The sequence below is a fragment of the Muntiacus reevesi genome, chromosome X, assembly GCF_963930625.1.
Source record: "Muntiacus reevesi chromosome X, mMunRee1.1, whole genome shotgun sequence".
Classification (NCBI taxonomy): domain Eukaryota; kingdom Metazoa; phylum Chordata; class Mammalia; order Artiodactyla; family Cervidae; genus Muntiacus; species Muntiacus reevesi.
In genome coordinates, this window is record NC_089271.1 from 141,640,386 (window position 1) to 141,665,214 (window position 24,829).

Consider the following 24,829-nt stretch of genomic DNA (forward strand, 5'->3'; position numbering starts at 1 on the left):
CAGTTTCCACTCAGGGTTGCAGTCTTCAATTGGTGCAAGAAGAGAATACTACAGTACATCTTGTAAATAAGTTGTCAAATCAGTTTTAAACTAATGTGGCTACTTTGCTTTTTTTCCTCTGAATATATTCTAGGGCCTTGGAAGAAAACAATCCTGTAGCTGACAGTAAAGTCTGGAAGTGATCAAGGCAGCAACTTCTATGCAAGTCAGACAGGCGAGGACTCAAAATTACTTCAAAGTATACCCTAGTCTTCTCTTTATCTTGACAATAGCTAAATAGCACGCATTTGTCTTAATCTTTTTGATGACATCCTTTTAGGAAAACACAAGAAACAGTTAGTAGGGGTTGATGGAGATTTAGAGTTAACAGAAAACAAAAAAAGCAAAGGCAAAGCCCAGTCTGCTATGCTAAGAGTCTCCTAAAATGGCAGAAGCAGCTTTGTTCAATCAGTTATTATATTTATAACTAGAATAAGAGGCTAGATCATAAGCATCAAGCTATGTAACTGTCTGTGTGGAAAGATGATACGTGACACTTAACTAAGTACTGGGGAACCCCAAGTCAGATTTCCTGCTATGCCAGTAACTAACAATATGACCTTAAGCAAGCTTATTCACTTCTTTGGGCCTTAGTTTTCTCATCTGTGACTAAACTTTAGATAGATTACTCTGAGCCCTCTTCTCAATTAGACCTTACTCCTTGGGCCCTGTCCTTGGTCTGTTGAGTCCACTTTCAGCAAGAATCTTGCTAAGTCAGTTTAGGGTGAGTTTTCCCCACCCCCACCCCCAATATCTGATCAAGTTCCTTATCCTTAATGTCTAAGTCCTTAGACTGCCTTTAGCAAGACTCTAGCAAGACTTTGGCAAGACTGCAAGGACCCTAATAGGCCTTAGACTACCTTTGGTGAGAACGCTAATAGGCCAGTTTAGCAAGAATCTGTTTACCTTGATGTCTCCTTTTAGTAATTTTTCATTCACTGAGTCTGCTGCTGCTGCTAAGTCACTTCAGTCCTGTCCGACTTTATGTGACCCCATAGACGGCAGCCCACCAGGCTTCGCCGTCCCTTGGATTTTCCAGGCAAGAACAATGGAGTGGGTTGCCATTTCCTTCTCCAATGCATGAAAGTGAAAAGTGAAAGTGAAGTCGCTCAGTCGTGTCCGACTCTTCGAGACCCCATGGACTGCAGCCCACCAGGCTCCTCTGTCCATGGGATTTTCCAGGCAAGAGTACTGGAGTGGGGTGCCAGTTGACTATAAATCCACATATGACCTTGTTGTACTCGGACCTGAGCTCAGTCTCTCTTTCCTATTGCAATAGTCTTTCCCCTCATTGTAATAGTCTTGAATAAAACCTGTCTTTCTATCATTAGCCAGTATCTAGTGAGTATCTGTTTGACTAATGTAAAACTTAGGTCCTTCTGGAGTGATACTATATGGTTATATGAAATAATGGGTTTGTGGGGTAGTAATAAATCAGGGAATCAATTCAGACAGAGATAGACTGCTTCCTAAAAAGCATCTTGAAAAAGTATAAATTTTACAATTATAAGAAGAGAAAATTTCCTGCCATTCTCAGTAGCTAGAACTCAGGATTATACTTTTTCCCCTTTTAGCTGCTCCTCAGAAATGTGAAAAGGGCTATTTATCCTGAATAATAAACATATTCAGATATTTGTGATTCTTTTTACTTCTGATTAGGTAAAAATCTTTTAATATGAATCAGCAATTTTCTAACGGGCAGCTCTTGGTAACTATTCCTAGGTATGTACTGTTTATATGTATAGGATGAAAATAAGATTAAGAGGTTTATAATCTTTGCTGGTTACACTAAAATGTTTTTTTTTTTACTCTGTGCCTATTAGTCCATTTACATAGTAGCAGAATTCAGAACTTTGTGACAAACAAAAATGTGAAGGTGGGATGGTTTGAAAAGTTGCAAGAGGTATGGTTCATCAAGAATTGCATGTTTGCAGGATCTGATAATACATATTATTGTTTAAAAATATCTTTTTGAAGAATAATTTAATTAATATTAGCAGATATGAAGCAAAAATAGGAAATACACAGTAAGTGTAAAATAGTATACAATATAGTTTTGAATACTATAAATTTCCAACTAAAAAAACATAAATATATAAATTTTAAAATAATAAATCAGTTTTTCTAAGTAGGTTACTTTGAGTTATTCCAATAGAAAAACTGGACTGCACAAATTCCTAACAACTTTCAGAGACAGACCAACATGTAAGAACTGAATTGGCATATATGCTCTTAAAATATATTCAAATACTTGAAAACATTAGATACAGGTGTATATATACCTATATATACACATACACATACATATGTGTATATAAATAATATACACATACATACAAATATATATATATATATAAATAAAAGAAAAAGTTTCATATTTCATGCAGATACTACTTTGGAGTTAAGGAGCTAACCTGTAGGACCTGGATAGGGATCAAAGTTCACCAAGGCCCAATGTCATCATTAACAAAAAGGAAAAATATCAAAATTGTTAGAAATATCAAGAAACTAAAGCATTACACTAATTTTTTCAAGTTAAACTTTAATTCAATAAAAGAATACTCTGCAAGTTTATATTCATGCATCTGTATATAAACCAAATTATCACCACTTCACATCAACATTAAAATAAAAACAGCACATGTGACATATTTTGAAAGGTCAAAAATCATTCTTATAATAATCATTACTATAAGTGCAGACAACAACAACCAATTCTCAGAGCAACTGGGTTTAGAATTCCATTTTAATTTGTAGTTTATGAACATGTTGAAAGGTTACAAATACTCATCAGATGTGTGTTCTTCTTCTGACTACTTTTGTTATTATTTCTTTTAGAAATGGTAATTTTAAAAAAACTTTTATGACTGATGTCTTTATGTTGACATATTTCAAAATAATTTTCAACATTGATCTCCATTACTGATAATAAATAGTCACAGTGCTGATTAAAATACTAAAAAGGAGAATAGTTTGGTTTATTTGAATTATTACATGCATAACCAAGCAAGATATTCGTGTCAATGCTTTATATTACATGCAAGAGAATTAACATAGCTGAGAGCTTCACTGATTTTCTTCAATAGTAAAGCAAAGTAAAACTTTAAATAATACCTTCTATAAATAGTCAGATCAGATAAAATCTGGTTTTGAAAATGATCTTCTGAACAAGGTATGTGATCCCATTGATTCATGTTTTTACAGAATATCTTATTAAAACTGACTGCCTGCAATCACTTCAGAGTTTATGGAAATTTGTACTTTTAAATACATTATAAAAATGAGTCAGAGACCTTCAAAGGATAAAAAGGCAATTTTTTTGTTTCTTTAATTTTACATTTATCTTACTTTAAAAAAATCAATGAGGGCCAAATTTTCAATAATTAGAAATTTAAAAAACTGAATATTAAGTCTCAAGTATCTATTAATAATCTATCTCCAGTGATTGGGCTCAGCGACATTAATCCAGAATGAAAATGAGCGTTTCCAAACTTAGTAAAATGAAATGAAACAGCACAAACACAAAAGGAAAAGTGAACATTGGATGCAAAACTGAGACTATTAGAGCAGTTAACACAAGACAAATGAGGTATAGACATGAAGCTGGTATGAAGAGATCACTATTCAATTTAATCATGCTGTGATGTTGAAGATAAATTTGATTGCCTAGCTCCTAGAGAAGATAAAAATTTTTTATTGTGTTTAGTGACATGTGCTGATCATATGACAGAACCATAGCAACATTTTTGGTTTGGACCACAAGCATCTATTGGGTGATCACTAAAATGATTTCTGTGATAACATGCTGAGAAGCTCACATTAAAAACGCAGCTGGCATTTTGCTGTCAGGTTATCAGTATAGTTTTTTTTTTCCTCAGTATAGCTTTATGTTTAATAAAAAGACTAATAAATTCACTATTTCCTTTTTCTCCTCCAAGTTGGTTTGTTTTAGTTCAACTTTAAGTAAATGATGAAATACATTACTGAAAAGAATTATTAGATGCCATGGAAATGGATGGAGCCAGGAATAAAACAAGCTATTTCTTTTTAAGAAGTTCTTTGGATTGCAGATTTTAATGTCCTAAAGACTGAATAACCTGCCAGCAAAAATGGACTAATAAATAGACCATTCCCCTACCACTCATGTACATACCTGGTCTCCCAGGAGGACCTTGGGGTCCAGGGCTGCCTTTAGGGCCTTCCAGAGCTGGACCTGGAGAACCAGGAGGGCCTGGGGGACCCTGCAGACCAGGGAAACCATGAAAGCCTGGTTCACCCTTTGGACCTGGAAGGCCAGGGTTTCCTGGAATGCCAGGTAATCCTTCATCACCCTTTTGACCTATGAAAGCAAAGTCGTGTTATGGAACATATTAAATGATACTGAATACTAATTAGGCTTGCCTGTAAGACTAAAGCTACTCCCACTATTAGAAAAAATAATGGAGTTTACTAAGGTCATTTCTACCTCCTACCAAATCCCCAACCCATCCAGAAAACCCATTTTTTCTATTAGGTTTATCTGTTATCAGAACTATTTGTTAGAATATGTATAGAAATATAGAAACAATAATAACTTGCATTCTAAAAGATACCCTTTGTGTTAGGAGATACAGCAATGATCACATGACCAGTAGTTAGGAGGAGAAAAAAACAAAAGCATAAAATATTTACAAGAATAGGTTAGAGATAGCTAGAGGAAATTCCTAACACAAAATATTTTTAAAAAATTATTTCTTTTAATTGGAAGCTAGTTACTTTACAATATTGTGGTGGTTTTGCCATACATTGACATGAATCAGCCATGGGTGTACAGGTGTCCCCCCATCTGTTCTGAGACAAATTTTTGAGACCATTGAAAGATATGGATCTTCAATGGTTGCTGTGTGTCCCCAAAGACCATTCCAGCCAAGATTTAGAATCACAATCTAGACAAACTGTTTTCAACAGTTTTTCTATAACACTGACATGTCAGAGAGCAATATAACAGTTGTACATTAGAGTAATAATTTTTATGTTGGATTCATAAACGGAATACAGGAATTTCTAAGTGATCTATGTGTGGTTTGAAAAAATCCTCCATAAATAGCTGATGGTCATTTCCGAACATAAAAATACATATCTGTACACATTTAGTCATTTAATTAACTACTTGTGGCTTACAATGAGAGTAAAAACAAATGAGGGAGGTAGATGGGTGTGCACACATACCACCCAAGATGCAAGATGTAAATTAAAATGGAGTTTTCAATAGACATTTTTATGATTGGCACATATTTCTATAGTTTACTTATATTATCTTGGTTTTGGTTTCCATGGGGAGAAAAAAGTATTTTTCTTTTGGCTAAAAGAGTTTTTAAAAAATTACTGAAAAAAAGAAAAACTTATTGAAACCTAACTCTTCCTACAATTTTTCTTTCTTTATCATTTCCTTAACATTTATTTATGAGGTTAATGAAGAGATATCTGTATATAAATTTTCTTAATGGTGCATTTTTTATAGTACAATAGCTTATACTAAGTTGCTAATTAAGAAATGCTTTAAGATGTAACTCTAGCTTTGAGTTGTCCTGGGTTGTATGTGGAGATGAAAAAATAAGTGTACTGGAGAATATTATCTTTTTACTGACTGATTTAACACGCTTTATTAAAGTTTACCAGAAAGTCCTGGAAGTCCAGGGGGTCCTGGGATTCCAAAGCCTGGTTGACCTGTCAGAACATAAACCCAAAACTTTCAAACAGATAATAATAACTGAAATAAGAAGAAATTATTTTTAGATCATTTAGGTTTTTAGCAAGTGTTGCAATGTATAGCATATGAAACATGGAGAAGACTTATTTCCAACATGGAACTACAATTCAAACATGAAAAAAAATCATATAAACTTATATTCTATTTGTGATGAGTATTAAGTATATTTTTAAATACACATATCATATATATGTATATATAGGGAGATTGCATGGTGAAAGAAGGTCATCCAGAGTAGTTTAAAAAAAGCTAGGTAGCTTCTTGACATGAACAATTGAGCAATAAAAGATTATGGAGTTTTTCATAAGAGGGAGGCAACGTGATTCAATAAATGTGATGTAATATTCTCAGGAAGAAGGTAATTAGGAAGGGAGAAGTGTATAGTAGCTTAGAGGATAAGGAAGAATTTCACTATGGGTACATAAGGACAAAAGTTACAGTAGACCAGGAAGAAATTAGAAAATTAAGGACAATTAAAAAAATATAGTACCTGGTTCACCCTTCTGTCCAGCTGGTCCAGGAATGCCATCTTGACCTGGTTTGCCTTTTTCACCTGGAGGCCCTGGTGGCCCAGGACGACCTCCACCACCTAAAGAACAGAGTACAGAAGGTTATACTTCTCAATTTCCTTTTTCTCCTATATTCCCAATTCTTTTACTTTTAGCCTCAAATAATTCTAGCCAAAAGACACACAGTGTCTCTAGGACATTTCTTTTTAAGTCATGAAACCTCGTGGAAAAGAAATAAAGGATAATGAGAATAAGGAACTGTTTTATCATCCACTCAGTACTCAAATTCACTTTCTCATTTAACCTACCTTTAGAATATGTAAAAAAGCAAGGTGTGTGTGTGGGGGGGGATGAAAGTGGGGTGAATTATAGGCCTCCTATGGGGCCAAAAGGAGTGATTTGCTTTAGAACAGTAAACAAGCAAAACTACACTTTGCCATTCTAAAATAATGAGAGCTTCTATCTACTATTAAAGGATACCTGAAATAACTCTCCTTGGAAAAAGTGAGAATGAAAAATAAGGTCCCATAATAATAATTTTAAGCAACTCTTACTAAGAATTGTTCATTTTGTATCTAGCAAGTGGTACGCAGTGAATGATCAGCATACTTGTCTTGAAAACGCTCACAGCTCCCAGAAATGATTTGACTTTCCAAAAATGAATAAAGCTTTAATTTTATAGAATAGCAAACTCTTAGTTTTCATTCTTACCTACAGGACCAGGTTCTCCTGGAAGGCCAGGGTTCCCAGGAGGACCATTAATACCTTTTGGTCCAGGAAGGCCTGGGGTTCCTAGAGTAAAAAGCTCAATTTAATGATAAAGAAAAACTGCATTGCTTTGAGAGTTACAATTCAAAGTTACAATTTAGAATGTTAGCATAGAAACAGTAAAGAATAGAAAGAAAACCCCCAAATATACTGGTGCTTGCTTGATGATTTAAGAATAATTTTAAGTTTTATATTGATTTATTCAGAGGTTGGCATTATTATATATTCATAATAAAAATAATTACCATCATATTATACTGGTAGAGTTAACTGGTAGAATTCTATTGTATGGATATATCAAACTTTTAAAAATCCATTCATGAAAAAAATTTTAAAAAATCCATTCATGTACTGTTGAACATTTGGGTTGTTGTCAGGTTTTAGCTATTATGAACACTATTCTATTTATGGAAACCTGGTCTACTTAGCTATTATGAGTAATGCTTCTATAAATACCTCTGCACTGGTAATTTTGTTGACACAAGTCTTAATTTATCTTTGGGTAAATACTTAGATGGGGTGAAACTGCTGAGTCAGAGAATAGCTATATGCTCTGATTTATAAACAAACAACAATATTTGGAAATCCCAGCTGCTCCAGGTTCTTATATAACATATACTGATCCAATTGTTTTAATAATAGCCATTCTGAGCAGAAATGTAATGCTATTTCATTGTGGTTTTAATTTGCATTTCTCATATTGCTAATAATATTGATCACTTTTGCATGTGTTTATTTGACATTCGTCTTATCTTCTTTTGTGAAATATCTGTTCCAAGTTTTCCTCATTTAAAAAAAGTGGTCTGCATGTCTTATTATTATTGAGTTGCAGAAGTTCTTTATATATCCCAGATATTAGTCATTTATGAGATATATGTTTTGCAAGTATTTTCTCCTAATGTGTAGCTTCCCTATTCATTTTTTAATTGTGTCTTTTGATGATCAGAAGTAAAGAAGAACTCAGTTTCTTTTTTTCTTTTTCTTATTATTATTTTTTCATTTATTTTTATTAGTTGGAGGCTAATTACTTTACAATATTGTAGTGATTTTTGCCATACATTGACATGAATCAGTTTCTTTAAAATAAAAAAAAACAGTGTGGAGCAATTGGACATTTGTATGAAAAAAAATGAACCTTGACCTGTAATCACATGATAAAACTATTTTTATTCACGACAGACCATAAACTTAAATATCAAACCTAAACACTGAAAGCTATAGAAAAAATTAGAATAGTTCCATAAACCTGAGTAGGCAAATATTTCTTAAATAAGATACAAAAAGCACTAACCACGAAAGAATAGTAAGAAATTAGACTTTAAAATGTAGAAGGAAATGGCAATCCATTCCAGTATTCTTGCCTGGAGAATCCCATGGACAGAGGAGCCTGTCTACAGTCCATGGGGTTGCAAACAGTTGGACACAACTGAGTGACTAAACAACAACAAGAAGACTTTAAAAAAAGAAACTGGACTTTATTAAAAGTAACATCACATAACAGCATTAAGAGTGAAAGGCAAATTTGCAACAGAATCTATTTGTAATATATATATCTGACAAAGGATTCATATCCAGAATATATAAAGAACTGCTCTGAATCAATACCAAAAAAAGACAAATAACTCATTAAATAAGAGCAAAAGAACTTAGAGCAGGCTCTTCATAAAAATGCTATCAAATGGCCAATAAGTATATGAAAAGGTGTTTAATATTATTGCTCATTAGGAAAATGTAAGTTTAAACTTCATTGGGATACCTCTATATACTGACCAAAATTGCTAAAATTAAAAAGACTGACAATATCAAATGAGGTAAGGATACAGACAGCTGGACATTTCGCAATACAAAGTACTAACCACTATATGATCATGGCAAGCCACCAGGAACTACCCATAGACATTCATACATTGCAGGTGGGACTCTAAGGTATAAAACCACTTTGGAAAACTGACACCATCTACTAAACTTAAATGTACACCTACTTTATGATTCAGTACTTCTAACACATAAATTTTTGTGTGAGAGAAATGAGTATGTAGCCCCCCCCAAAACATGTTAAAGAATATTAATAGCATCTTTTTTCTTAGTAGTTCCAAACTAGAAACAACCCAAAACTCCATCAAGAAGAGAATAGGTAATTGACTATGGTTTATTTCTTCAATGGAATATTATGGAGCAATGATTAAAAAACCAAACTGCTGACAGGCAACAAGATAACTTTACCTTACATACATAATGATGAGTGAAAGAAGCTAGACACAAAGATATATACTATATGATTCCATTAATGTGAATTTCAAAAACAGGTAAAGTTAATTGATAGTGATAAAAGTTATGGTAGTAGTTACCTGAGAGAGGGAGGTTCATTGTGAAGGGGCATAGGTAAATTTCATGGGGTAAGAGAATTGTTTTATACCTGGATGTGTGTGGTGGGTACATGAATATATATATACATATATGTAAATATTCATCTATTGTCTTGTACATTTTACTGTGTCTAGGCTATACTTTAATAAAAAGGTTAAGGAAAAGATAATCAAAGACCCACTCCATCCATGCCACAGTGCAATTCAAAAAACAAAAAATAGACACAAACATAAACAGAGCAGATACTTTAACAAACAAGTTCAGATCACCTACTTGATTATAGTGCTAAGACCCTTTGCTTGTGCAACTCAGTCCTTATCATTTGAACAAACTGTATAATTGTTCTACCAACAGCCACCCACTGTGTGCCTGAGGACAACACTCTAAGAGAATCAGCAGCAGGCTACAGAATGGTAGTATACATTATCACCTACAAAAATAGTAAGGCCTCTTAACTGACTTGTGGCTAGCAGTTAGACTCAAAAATGCTCCACCAGTCTGTCTGCCCACAGAATATTGTGCTGCTGAATTGGTAATGCCCATTTTCATTTTCTAGGAAAGAAATTTGGGCAAAAATAGAAAAGTAAAAGAGAGAGTCCGAGATTGCATTGCTGGTCAGTATCTGGTTGGGAAATAGAACAGAGGTCTGTCAACTAAGACGTTGCTTTATGACATAGATTAGAGTAAATAAAGAAGGAGAGAAAGAAGCATTTAAGAAAAGTAGTATTACCAGGAAATCCAGGAAGGCCTGGTTGTCCTTTTGCTCCAGGGGTCCCCGGTAATCCAGGCAAACCAGTTTCTCCCATAGAACCTTTGATACCAGGGTTCCCTGGGTATCCAGGCAGACCAGGTTCACCCTAAAAATATGAATAAAAAGATAAAACTGAAGTCTCTACATGATTTGGATTATATAACAACATAAAATTATTCATAGAGCTTTTACTGGATGTCAGGTATTCTGCTAAGTGCTTTACATAAATTGCTTCATTTAATCATCAAAACAGCCCTTTGAGTTAGGCTTTATCATCTCCATTTAGAAATGAGAAAATTGAAATCTTGGAGAAACTCAAGTGCCTAAGGTCTCTGGTAAGTAGCAGAATTGGGATTTGAACCAAGGTCTGTCAGATTCCAGATCTCATGCTATTCCCATGAAATGTAGATGCATTATTCTCTTTAATACTAACAACTCTATAAGAAAGATACTATTATCCCCATTTTACAGTGATGTAGCTAATAAGTGGTGGAATCTGAATTTGGGTCCAGGTAGCTTGATTTCAAAATCTGTGATCATCATCCCTAGCATGCTACAATGAAATTAATTGCTTACAATAAGCGTGCCAAATAATAACCACAGTAGGTTCTATTGTAAAAGAGAAATTTCATCTTCACATGAAGAAGTCTATGAATTCTTCACTAGACATCTCAAATCCCCATTTCTTCCATGAAAACTTCCAGGACAAAGACAGCTTACCTTAAAATTTAGGGTAGGTTCTTATTCCATTATGCTTATAATGGTTTCACATATGAATGTCTTGACTCTTGAACTACACTGAAAACTTCTTTGTGGTCAGAGATAATTCATATATAGCCACTTTTGCTCAACAAATATTTGCATTGTTTTCTTCTAATAAAGCCTTAGAAGAATTCATATCCATTTTCACAATTAAAACAATTTTTCCCAATAACAATGAGAATATATATGATAACACTAAATCTACCGTGGTGTTTCCTGCTCTACTCATGAGTACTGTGACCTGTCCAACAAAGTATTCAACATCACCTACTGAATATTTCCTTCTTCATTTAGTGCTTATGCTTGTCTAGGTGCATAAGATCATCTATTTGTGACTCAAATGTTTCCATATTATGTTAAAAGCTTTTTTAAAGCTTTTCTCCTTACGTCCTATTTTTTAAAAAGTTAACAATCTTGGACTTGGAATACATGTACTTTTGTCTGAACACTTATAAATCAAACATGTGGCGCATTTTTACACACATAATAGGTATACAATTAAAGTTTGGATTGAACTGGTTCCATCTTAGGTATTTATACAAAAAGCTTTGAATAAAGAATCATAATTCTTATTATTCATGAACCAATGATATTTATATATCAAAATTAAAAAAAAACAAGAAGAAAATAACATTATCCTGCTAGTGGTAAACATGCAAGGCAGTAGACAAACTTTTGATTATTTATAATAAAGTATGTTAAATTCTACAAAAAAACCCACATTGCAATTTCAACCAGTACTTGTTTCCTAATACAGTTCTTATCACCCTATGGCCTTACTCCTTCAAACTAAGTAAATTGTAAAAAAGAAAGTAAATATTTCACTAGAACTTTTGAAAAGGACTAAAATTTTCTAGCTTAAGTTTCATCTAAACTTTTATTATTTATATACTTGCAGAAAAAAAAATGAGTTTCAAAAAAGATATATAAGATGTGAAAAAGAAGAGAGCACTCAGAAAATCAACAAACTGGCCAAGAATCCTGTAAATCATTCTGAGAAGGGAAACTTCTAGTCTATGTAATACTCTCAGCAAAAGCTAGGCATGATTTAAATACTCTTAAACCATAAGTATCTACATTTATTCTAATATCAAGCTTTGATATAATTCTTCTAAAATTTAGATATAATTGACATATTAGTTTCAGGTGTACAACATAATGATTCAGTATTCATATATATTTTAAAATGATCATTATGGTAAGTTCAGTTAATACTAATCACCATAGTTTTACAATTTTTGTTCTTGTGATGAAAAGTGATGAAAAGTTTTAAACAATTTTGAATATACAGTACAGAATCATTAACTATAGTCACCATGCTATATATTATATCCCCATCACTTAATTATTTTATTGCTAGAGGTTTGTACTTGTTAACTCCTTTCATCTATTTCACCCACCTTCACCCACCCCTGCCTCTAGCAACCACCAATATATTCTCTGTACCCATGAACTTGGTTTTTGCTTGTTTTATTGTTTTGATTTCGTTTATTTGGTTTTAGATTCCACATATAAATGATATCATATGGTATTTGTCTTTGACTTATTTCATTTAGGATAATATCCTCAAGGTCCATCTAAGTTATCACAAATAGCAAGATTTCATTCTTTTTTATACACTACTTCTTTATCCATTTATCTGCCAGTGGACATTTAGGTTGCTTCCACAGCTTGGCTATTGTACATAATACAGCATTGAACAGAGGAGTGCAAATATCTTTTCCAGTTATTCTCTGGATAAATACCCAGAAGGGGAGCTGCTGGATCATATTGTATAGTTCTATTTTTAACTTTATGAGGAACACTGATAGTGTTTACTATAGTAGCTGCACATATTTACAGTCCCACCAACAGTATGCAAGGGTTCCTTTTCTCCACATCTTTGCCAGCACTTTTTTTAATAATAATCATTCAAAAAGGTATGAGGTGATATCTCATTATGACTTTGATTTGCATTTTCCTGATGATTAGTGATACTGAGAACCTTTACATGTACTTGTTGACCATAGGTATGCCTTTTTCGAAAAAATGTCTTCAAATTCTCTGCTCATTATTTAATCAGATTGGTTTTTTGTTACTGAGTTATTTGAGTTCTTGTCTTTATATATTTTGGATACTAACCTCTAATCAGATATATGACTTGCAATTTTTTTCCCATTTAGTAGCTTGTCTTTTCATTTTGTTGGTTTCCTTTCCTGTGCAGAACTATTTTAGTTTGATGTAATCCCACTAATTTATTTCTTCTTGATTTTGTTGCCTTTGCTTTGATGTCCAGTTAAAAAGCTCATTGCCAAGACCAGTGTCAAGGAGTTTACTATCTGTGTTTTCTTTTAGTTTTATGGTCTCAGGTCTTATGTTCAAATCTTTGATGTACTTTGAGTTGATTTTTGTGTATGATGTAAGATAGTGCTCCAGTTTCTTCCTTTTTTTTTTTTTTTTGCATGTGGCTGTCCAATTCTCCCAACATCATTTATTGAAGAGACTGTCCCTTCTCCACTGTATAATCTTGGCTTCTTTGTTATAAGTTAATTGACCATACATGCTTGAGTCTATTTCTGGGACATCTATTCTGCTCCATTGATCTATGTGTCCATTTTGTGTGAATTCCATACTGTTTGTTTTATTTCAGCTCAGACAACATTCTTTCCCTCTTACTCTCCCAAAGGAAGAGAACAATCATCAAGGACTAATGGCAGTTGCAGAAGCAACACCAAGAGCTGGCTTCATATTCAGGAGAGACTGCTATGCCTCCTCTTTGTGGTTTTGGGTAGTCCACACATTCAGAGAGACTTCTCTAGTAACAAACTACAGAAATGAGCCTTGAAAGTATAGTCTTCATCCTGTTTTGATTATTATAGGCTTGAAATATAGTTTGAAATCAGGGAGTATGATGTCTCCAGTTTTGTACCTTTTTCTATTGCTTTGGCTATTTTGGGGGCTTCCCACATAGCTCAGTCAGTAAAGAATCTGCCTGCAATGCTGGAGACCTGGGTTCGATTCCTGGGTTGGGAAGATCCCCTGGAAAAGGAAATGGCAAGCCACCCCAGTATTCTTGCCTGGAGAATCCCATGGACAGAGGAGCCTGGCAGTCTACAGTCCATGGGGTTGCAAGAGTTAACATGACTTAATGCTGTCTTTGGCTATTTTGGGGTCTTCTATTATTTCATACAAATTTTAGGATTGCTTGTTCTATTTTGTGAAAAATGTCATTGGAATTTTATAGGGATTGCAGTGAATCTATAGATTGCTTTGGTAGAATGGACATTTAAACAATATTATTTTTTCCAATCCATAAGCATGGAATATCTTTACTTTTGTTTGTGTCTTCTTCAATTTCTTTCATCAGTGTCTTAGAGTTTTCAGTGGACAGTTCCCTTTGTTAAATTTATCCCTAGATCTTTTATTCTTTTTGATGCAGTGATAAATGGAATTGTTTTCTTAAGTTTTCTTTCTGCTAGTTTGATTAGTGTATAGAAACACAACAGATTTTTAAAATACTTATTTTGCATCCTACAAACTGAATTTGTTTATTCTAATAGTTTTTTGATTTTTAAATATATAATATGTCATTTGCAAATAGGAACAGTTTTACTTCTTCCTTTTCTATTTGATTGCTTATTTCTTTTCCTGGCCTAATTGCTCTAGCTAGGACTTCCAACGCTATGTTGAGTAAAAGCGCAAGGGTGGGCATCCTTGCTTGTTTCTAATCTCAGAGGAAAAGTTTTCAAGTTTTCACCACTGAGAATGATGCTGTTTGTGGGCTTATCTTGTATGGCCTTTATTATGCTGAGGTATGTTCCCTATATACCTACTTTGTTGAGTTTTTTTTTTTTTAATCATATGTGGGTGTTGCATTTTTCAAATGCTTTTCTGCATCTATTGTGAGGATCATATGATTTTTACCCTTCATTTTGTTAATGTAGTGTATCATATTGCTTGATTTACAGAAGTTGAGCCATCCTTGCACCTCTGGAATAAATTCCTCTCAATAATGGTATATGATCCTTTTAATGCATTGGAGTTTGGTTTACTAATATTTTATTGAGGATTTTTTCATCTATGTTTACTAGTGTAATTTTCTCTTTTGTGGCCTCCTTGTGTGATTTTGGTATCAGGGTAATGCTGGCTTCACAAAATTAATTTGGAAATGTTCCTTTGTCCGCTATTTTTTGGGAAGAGTTTGAGAAGGATTGGTATCAATTCGTCTTTAAACTTTTGGTAGAACTCAACAATGACACTATCTGGTTCTAGACTTTTGTTTGTTGGGAGCTTTGATATAACTGAAAATGGAATATATATCATCCCTGATGAGTCAAATTTAACACCGTGAAACTAACAAATATAGTAGCACTGTAAGACTAGAAAGCCATTTTTTAAAACTTTTAATTGGAGGATAATTATTTTACATAATGTGTTGGTTTCTGCCACACATCAACATGAATCAGCCATAGGTATACATATGTCCCCTTCCTCTTGAACCTTCCTCCCACACCATCCTACCCCTCACAGAGCACCTGATTTGAGCTGCCTGCATACTATAGCAAATTCCCACTGCCTATCTGTTTTACATATGGTAATGTATATGTTTCCATGCTACTCTCTCAATTAATCCCACCCTGTCCTTCTCCCACTGTGTCCATAAGTCTGTTTTCTATGTCTGCATCTCCACTGCTGCTCTGCAAATAGGCTCATCAGTACCATCTTACTAGATTTCATATATATGCATCAATATACAATATTTGTTTTTCTCTTACTGACTTACTTCACTCTGGATAACAGGCTCTAGGTTCATCCAGCTCATTAGAACTGACTCAAATGTGTGTTTTTATGGTTAATATTCCACTGTGTATATGTACCACAACTTTTTCATTCATTCATCTGTCCATGGACATCTAGGTTGTTTCCATGCCTGAGCTATTGTAAATAGTGTTGCAATGAACACTGGGGTACATGTGTCTCTTTCATTTGTAGTTTTCTCAGGGTATATATATGCCCAGTGAATGTGATTGTTGGGTCATGTGGTTCTATTCTTAGTTTTTGTTTTTTTTTTAAGGAAATCTCCATACTGTTCTCCATAGTAGTTATATCATTTTACATTCCCACCAACAGTGCAAGAGGGTTCCCTTTTCCCACACCCTCTCCGGCACTTATTGTTTGTAGATTTTTTGATGATGGCCATTCTGACTGGTGTGAGGTGACACTTCATTGTAGTTTTGATTTGCATTTCTCTAATAATGAGCAGTGCTGAGCATATTTTCTATTGTTTTTTAGCCATCTGTATGTCTTCTTTGGAGAAATGTCTGTTTAGGTCTTCTGCTCATTTTTTGATTGGTTTGTTTTCCTGATGTTGAGCTGTATGAGCTGCTTATATATTCTGGAGATTAATCCTTTGCCAGTGGTTTCTATTGCAATTATTTTCTCCCATTCTGAGGGCTGTCTTTTCATCTTGTTTGCTATTTCCTTTGCTGTGCAAAAGCTTTTAAGTTTAATTAAGTCCCACTGGTTTATTTTTATTTCCATTACTCTAGGAGGTGGGTCAAAGAGGATCTTGCTGTGATGTATGTCATACAGTGTACTGCCTGTTTTCCTCTAAGAGCTTTATAGTTTCTGGCCTTACATTTAAGTCTTTAACCCAATTTGAGGGATTTTTTTGTGTATGATGTTAGGAAGTGATCTAGTTTCATTCTTTTACATGTTGTTGTCCAGTTTTCCCAGCACCAATTATTTAAGAGGGTGTACAGATGGAGAGATATACCATGTTCTTGGAATGGAAGAATCAATATTGTGATGATGACTGTACTACCCAAGTAATCTACAGATTCAGTGCAATCCCTATCAAACTAACAATGGTATTTTTCACAGAACTAAAACAAAAAAATTCAAAGTTTGTATGCAAACACAAAAGACCCCAAAGAGTCAAAGCAATCTTGAGAAAGAAAAATGGAGCTGGAGGAAGCAACTTTCCTGACTTCAGATTGTACTACAAAGCTACAGTCCTCAAGACAGTATGGTACTGGCACAAAAACAGAAATATAGACCAATGGAAGAAGAAAGCAAGCCCAGAGATAAACTCACACAACAATGAGTACCTTATCTTTGACAAAGGAGGCAAGAACATACAATAGAATGCTTTTTAACAACCCTGAAACTAGAACTGTTTTCAAGATCACTGTACTGTATAACAGGCAATCCATGTACAAATACTTGTCAGGTTGATAACTTTTTGGCTTTTAAAATTCAAATTGGTAAACTAAGAGTGTTTGGATCATAGTCATTCTCTACTATCTCTTAATAACAAGATCTCCCTTCCAATCCATGCAATAACTTAAGACATGGAATAAAATATCACACTGACCTCAATATACAAAATAGAAGACATCAAAGTTGGTGAAATAGCTAATACTGTTTGTTATTGTGTTCTATTATAATATTGAAGAAGTGCTGTCAGTAGGGGAAAAAAAACCAGGATGAGTTGAAAATATTAGGTGAGAAAGGGTAAAAACCATACTTTGTTTTATGGTGAGAAGAGTATTACAACAGTAGTCCAACCATTTGGAAGCTGTGGTTCCCACATAATTATTAAATTTTTACAGTTCAATTTATATTTGGAGATTAAAGATACCATGAACCTAGCCATACATAGGTTCCTCTTTAGTTAGGAAATATTAATGATAGGGATACTAAAGAGTGAATGCAGAGATACTCTTAGCTAACATTTTACTAAATGATGTAGCAAAGGCAGTATAAAATAATATCTTCAAGCCTGCATGCTACTTACCTCTCCCAGGTAGTGAAATTTTAAGCTAATGGGGGCAAATTGATAAATAATGGCTCAAAGTTGCTTGAGCAGGCCAAAACATGGTACATGGGATTCAAAATACATGTTAAAGTGATAAACTTAGAGAAAAGGTGATGAACTCAGAGAAAAATATTATGAACTGTTTGTAACACAATAGGCCCTATAGTATCCTTTACCACCCAAGGAAGAGAAAATCTTTAGTAACTGTAGGTCTATTCAGAAAATCTATTCTTTATCATTCAGCCTTTGGTAAATTGTATGTTTTTACGAATTTGTCCATTTTAAAGTTATCCAATTTGTTTTTGTACACTTGTGCACAGTACTCTCATCTTTTTTATTTCTGTAAATTTAGTGGTGATGTGCCCCTCTTTCATTTCTAATTTTAAGTATGTGAGTCCTCTCTCTCTTAGCCAATCTAGCTCAATGTTTTTCAATTGTGTTTATCTTTTTGAAAGAACAACCTCTTGGCTTTCTTCATTTTCTCTATTGTTTTTAATCTCTACTGTATTTATTGCTGCTTCAATCTTTATTATTCCCTTCCTTCTACCAGTTTTGGGGTTGAGTTTGTTCTTTTTCTAGTTCCTGAAGGTATAATGCTAAATTCTGATTTAGGATCTTTCTTCTTCAATGCAAGCATTTACACTATAAATTTCCTTGTTAACATTACTTTTGCTGGCTTGTATAAGTTTTGGAATTTTGTGTTTTCACCTGTCTCAAGATGTTTTCTAATTTCACTTGTGTCCTCATCTTTGCCCCACTGGTTGTTAAGAGTATGTCCTTTAATTTCTACATATTTGTGAATTTTCCAGCTTTCCTTTTGCTGTTTACAATCTAATGTAATGAGAAAAGGATCTTTGTATGGTTCCAATGTTTTAAAATTTATTAACACTTATTTTGTGGCCTAACATACACTCTGTTCTGAAGAATGCTTCTTGTGCACTTGAAAAAAAAAATGTATACCCTGATGTTGTGAGATGGCCTGTTCTGATGATAGCCATTCCGGCTGGTGTGAAATGATATCTCACTGTAGTTTTGATCTGCATTTCTCTAATAACTGGGGTGGCATGTTCTGTATAGGTCTGTTCGGCCTGACTGCCCATTTAAAAATTGGTCTACTTCCTTATTGAATTAAGAGTTTTTTAAAAAATATATTCTGGATACAAATCTCTTGTCTGATATATCATTTGCAAATATTTTCTCCCTTTCCCTGGGTTGTCTTTTCACTTTTTGACATTATCATTTGCAGCACAATATTTTCAGTTCAGTTCAGTCGCTCAGTCGTGTCCGATTCTTTACGACCCCATGAATCGCAGCACGCCAGGCCTCCCTGTCCATCACCAACTCCCAGAGTCTACACAAACTCATGTCCTTCGAGTCAGTGATGCCATCCAGTCATCTCATCCTCTGTCATCCCCTTCTCCTTCTGCTCCCAATCCTTCCCAGCATCAGGGTCTTTTCCAATGAGTCAACTTTTCGCATGAGTTGGTGAAAGTATTGGAATTTCAGCTTCAGCGTCGGTCCTTCCAATGAACACCCATGACTGTTCTTCTTTAGGATGGACTGGTTGGCTCTCCTTGTAGTCCAAGAGACTCTCAAGAGTCTTCCCCAACACCACACTTCAAAAGCATCAATTCTTCGGCACTTGGCTTTCTTCACAGTTCAACTCTCACTTCCATACATGACCACTGGAAAAACCATAGCCTTGACTAGACAGACCTTTGTTGGCAAAGTAATGTCTCTGCTTTTTAATATGCTATCTAGGTTGGTCATAACTTTCCTTCCAAGAAGTAAGCGTCTTTTAATTTCATGGCTGCAATCCCATCTGCAGTGATTTTGGAGCCCAAAAAAATTAAGTCAGTCACTGTGTCCACTGTTTCCCCATCTATTTGCCATGAGGTGATGGGACCAGATGCCATCATCTTAGTTTTCTGAATGTTGAGCTTTAAGCCAACTTTTTTCACTCTCCTCTTTCACTTTCATCAAGAGGCTTTTTAGTTCCTCTTTACTTTCTACCATAAGGGTGGTGTAATCTGCATATCTGAGGTTATTGATATTTCTCCTGGCAATCTTGATTCCAGCTTGTGCTTCTTCCAGCCCAGTGTTTCTCATGATGTTTTAACATGATTTAATTTATTTATTTTTCTTTAGTTGCTTGAGTGTTTGGTGCCATGTTTAAGAAATAATTATCCTAACCCAAGGTCATAAGATATGTTTTCTTCTAAGATTTTCTGCTAGTCAATTTTGGCAAAAAACCTATCTAGGATTATGACAAGAATTGTTCTGAGTCTGTAGTATGATTAGATTTTAAGAAGGAGTAATGGAAGCTAGCAACATTATGCCACATTAAAAGAATATAGTTATTAAATATAAGAGTTATAGAAATCTTAGATATCTAGTCCACCTCTCTCATCTCACAAATATTATGTATAGAATACTTTATAATCTACAAAGTGTTTTTCTAATCTAATTGAAACCTCACAATAACTCTGTGTAATAGGTTATATAATTCTTCTTTCTATTTTACTGACAAAGTAATGAAGATAGAAAAGAATTAAGTGACTTACAAGGTCACTCAGACAGACTCGGGACTGATGCTTCTGCCTATAGATTCCCTGTCCAGGGTTTTCAGTGTACTTATATTAATTATGCTTTTTGACTAACAAGGACACTCTCTCATAAAGTGTGTAATTTGTAAAACAAAGTACCATCTGACCTTTTAGCACTATCCTTACTTCTTAACAACTCACTAATTACAAAATTTTTTTCCTTATGCTTGACATCTCCTAATCATACTATCATATTCCTGAAACTTTTATTCTACTCTTCTTTTAGAGTAATAGGCAGGAAGTCCTTATTTTGCTCAATAGTATGAGACTACAAAAATGAAAATGCAAGATGAAACCATGTAACGAGATTTAAAAAAATCAATGGGAAAAACATGACCATTCTATGACCTTTAAAAGTTTTTCTCGTAACATTAAAATCCTCTTCATATCAGTTACATATATAAAGAGAGTCAAGTTCATATGTTGATCATTTAGTCTTCACCAGCTTTCTTGGCTGCACATCTAAAGTCTCTCAAATGGTGGCAATGTAAACATTCCTTTGGTTGGCTATTTTGTCTCTAATTACATCTATATTAGATATAAATTTCACTTCCAGTGTTATACCTTTCCTTTATTAAACTGTACTTTCATCACTGTTGATCAGTTTTCTCTTTGATTATTCACTTTTGTTAAACTTCAAGTTGGTTGTCAATGAGAGACAGAGGCAACACACCTACATGCTTTGCTGTCAATGCATGATGGGAAAACAGATTCACAGTGACTAATTATTGACAGAATTTGAAAGAAGTGAAATGACTGCTCACTGATCATGATGCACAGTAGTTATTTACATAGTGGTTTAAGGACTGAAGACTAATATATCATGGTAACTTAAACCTGATCCGTATTGTTGTGAACTGATGTCATTTAACCAATCTGTGGTAAATTTTTCATGTCAGACTGTACAAACAAAGACTGCCTGCATCTATTAGAACTGAGTGTAAAATCTTATTTTTTAAATGTGTCACCATTTTAAGATAAACTAATACCATCTGAAAGAAACAACAGAATACTTCAAATACAAGATTTCCTGGTTTTTTCAACTCTGCAAGTATCCAAGCTTAGTGTAGAATTTGCTTATTGAAATATACTTGTAGGCTGCATAGAAAAACTAAGAGTTAGCCTCTTACTTAGAGAGTTGAATACACTGTGGACACTGGCCAACTGAAACATGTTTTTCTGCTGTAATTTATTATAATTTCAGAGATGAGTTATTATGATCATTTTGGTTCCATTATAAGAAGGCTAAAATTCTCTCAGTCTAGAAAAAATATGGATGAAAATATTTATAAAATTTTTAAAAGAAATTTAAAATCAATGAGTACAGAATGGAGTTTGTAACAAATGGTTTTAAGTTATATGTATAATTTATTTGGGAAAAATATATAGTTCCTCACCTCACACAACATACGGAAAAGAAAAATTTAAACTCTATACTGCTAATCTGTAATTAATAAGCAGAAATTTCTCTTGATTACTTCTTACAATAAGTTGATTGACTAGGCAATCAAAATATAGCCTTTTGTATACTATTAACAAGAAAATATCTTAAAAATATTATTCAATGAATTCTTATCTCAGTGAGAGCTTTCACTAATTCCACAATTACTTTTCTAGTACTCTCAAGTTTTGTGTTGTAACTGAAAGATAGAACATCATTATGAGACAACATTTCACTCAGAGAAGACACTTGCAATGTATATATAATAGACAATGGACGCATCTTGGTTAGTTATAAAATACTTCTGCAAATTAACAGGAATTACTACTCTTTTACATGGAATTAAGCAGTTATCAAATATTTCAAAGTTCAGTGATTCTTAAACAAGTTCTAAATTTGATTCCTTGAGAAATAACACCAAAGTTTTCACACTGACTAGCGGCATAGACGGAGAAGGCAATGACACCCCACTCCAGTACTCTTGCCTAGAAAATCCCATGGGCAGAGGAGCCTGGTAGGCTGCAGTCCATGGGGTCGCTAAGAGTTGGACACGACTGAGCGACTTCACTTTCACTTTTCACTTTCATGCATTGGAGAAGGAAATGGCAACCCACTCCAGTATTCTCGCCTGGAGAATCCCAGGGACGGGGAGCCTGGTGGGCTGCCATCTATGGGGTCGCACAGAGTAAGACACGACTGAAGCAACTTAGCAGCAGCAGCAGCATGGAGGGATACATAAAACTGTTTCGGAGAACCACTTCATACATGCATTTAAGAATACTATTTCACTTTCATTAATTTTATAAGTTACTTTGCTTATAAGCCTCTTCAAGTTAGTTAATAATAATATTAGGACAAAGACCAACAACTCCATCACTAAAAGGGAAAGGAAAACTAAAACTAGGCAGAAATATGCCTTTTAGTTTCTGAAACATACTCAAACAGCAAGATAGAGAGAAAATAAAGAAATCAGAAAGATCCCCCTTCATCCTTTTTTGGATTGGCTGCAAACTCTAAAACACATCTCCTTACAATATAAAAGAGAAAGAATGAATTTCTTGCCCAGAGATTCATGTCACACTATACTATATCACACTATAGTTTAAGGAAGAATTAGGAGCAAGCACAGTGTTAAAGAAAAATGATATCTGCTCAGGCATATACCTGAGTAGGATTACCTTTGGGCCAGGAAGACCTGGAATACCAATGCCTGAAATACCAGGATCACCTTTTTCTCCTTTCTGTCCAGGTAATCCTGGGGAGCCAGGTTGTCCAGGAACTCCAGGAGGTCCAAGAGACCCTTTTGCACCCTGGGGGCCTGTTAAAAACACATAACATGCAATCAATCTTTTACAAAATATTGTATGGGATATATATATAATGCACATGACCACACAAAAAGATTTTTAAAAAGAATTTCACAAAGTCTGATTTATATAATAAAGAGCTTTATAATCAGAATTATATAAAAGTCTATTTTTAAAGGAAGTTTAAGTTAAAGGGAGTATGTGTTCATGCTAAGTCGCTTCAGTCATGTCAGTCTCTTTGTGACCCTATGAACTGTAACCCTCCAGGTTCTTGTGTCCATGGGATTCTCCAGACAAGAACACTGGAGTGGGTTGGAAGGGGGTATAGTTTGAGAAAAAAAATGTAAGTTTGTGAATTCTTTCTAAAGTTCTGTCTTTTAATTCCCACTTCAAATACTTGTGTAATGAGAGAGCTCTACCCACTGATTGCCTTAGATATCACCTCAGTTGTTGACTCTGTCAACAACAGTTTCTTTTCTGATAACAAAGATAGTCAACCATCTTCCATTAATGGAACTAAATATTTGGGAAATTTTCATCACTCACCTGGAAAACCCATATCACCCATGCTTCCTTTAAGTCCAGGAGGTCCTGTAAGTCCTGGCATTCCAGGGAGACCAGGGTTACCCTTGGGACCTAGAAAAGTCAAATTGCTTAAAATTAAGACAAGTCAGCAATACTATGGTTGCTTGGTTTCCTGGAATGGGTCATAATTAAAATGAAAGCATGAGACTGAATGGACCAAATATTAATATATGATAAAGTTTCACAAATCTAACTGGACATTAGACAGGCAAAAGTTATCAAGAAATCTCCTTAGGAACATATTACAATATAATCACAGCAATAGAGGGCTCCCAATACACGTTTATTTTAAAATGCAAGAATCTTGTGTCTTGCCCTAAAACTACTCCAATTACCTGAAGTCTTATTTGTTGTACACATATAACTATCACTAGGACATCTTGTTTCTTGCCCTAAAACTATTCCAACCACCTGAAGTCTTATTTGTCATATGTGTATAACTACCTTACTATATTTATCACAGATAAATTCAATTTAAAGAGAGTCTTTTAAAAAGATTCAGAAGCTTTCCCATTGAAAGGCTTATCATGTGCAACCAGAAGAGGAAAGTGGTAACCTGTCATGATACATACACCTTTGGCACATTAAGCCAGGGATAGGTAAGAGATGATGGAGAAGTACCGGACTATCTTCCCCCCAACAGTCACGGCTACTGTGTTCATCACGGCTGCTGTGTTTGCATTCTTCCCAGAGCTTAGATACTTCAGTTCTGTGGTGTCCCCTGGTATTTTCCAAGGACTACAATGTTGCCTTCAACATTATTTGCTTTTATTTTTTCTTTCACACTGTCTTCTCACTCAGGAAAGAGAATGCAAAGTATATGAAAGATAGATAAGAAGATAATTTTTCCTTCCAACTACATTAAGATAATATAGCATACAGTCCAGAGCAGAATAACTGATCTAAAGGGCTCTTAGGAGGATGGTAACAGCTACTCTTTATTGTTTAGGGGTCCAACTAAAAGAAAATGGTTTAAGAAGCAGCAAGAAAAAGTTTTATTAGAAACAAAAAAATCCACATTGATTGTAAGAGTGATTAATGCTATAACACATTACCAATGAAGGTTGTGAAATTCTTACTCCTAGAAACTTTTAAAACTAGAAATGGCAGTCATCTGTTTTACATGGTTTAATGATTAACTTGTCT

The 24,829-nt window shown here is 34.3% G+C and overlaps 1 protein-coding gene and 1 non-coding gene across 4 annotated transcripts in view; both read right to left on the minus strand.

Annotated features, from left to right (window-relative positions):
* COL4A5 (collagen type IV alpha 5 chain) overlaps window positions 1-24,829 on the minus strand; it is a 250,361-nt gene that overhangs the window by 32,744 nt on the left and 192,788 nt on the right. For all 3 annotated transcript variants that reach the window (XM_065915481.1, XM_065915480.1, XM_065915478.1), the window contains exons 35-41: window positions 23,645-23,734; window positions 22,970-23,109; window positions 10,163-10,289; window positions 7,009-7,089; window positions 6,279-6,377; window positions 5,695-5,745; window positions 4,193-4,378 (exon numbers count right to left, since the gene is read on the minus strand). In XM_065915481.1, coding sequence (XP_065771553.1) covers window positions 4,193-4,378; window positions 5,695-5,745; window positions 6,279-6,377; window positions 7,009-7,089; window positions 10,163-10,289; window positions 22,970-23,109; window positions 23,645-23,734 — 774 coding nt within the window. The remainder of the gene's footprint in view (window positions 1-4,192; window positions 4,379-5,694; window positions 5,746-6,278; window positions 6,378-7,008; window positions 7,090-10,162; window positions 10,290-22,969; window positions 23,110-23,644; window positions 23,735-24,829) is intronic.
* On the minus strand, window positions 13,571-13,781 carry LOC136155006 (small nucleolar RNA U3). Its single transcript, XR_010660687.1, has one exon. It is a non-coding gene; the product is annotated as a small nucleolar RNA U3 (small nucleolar RNA).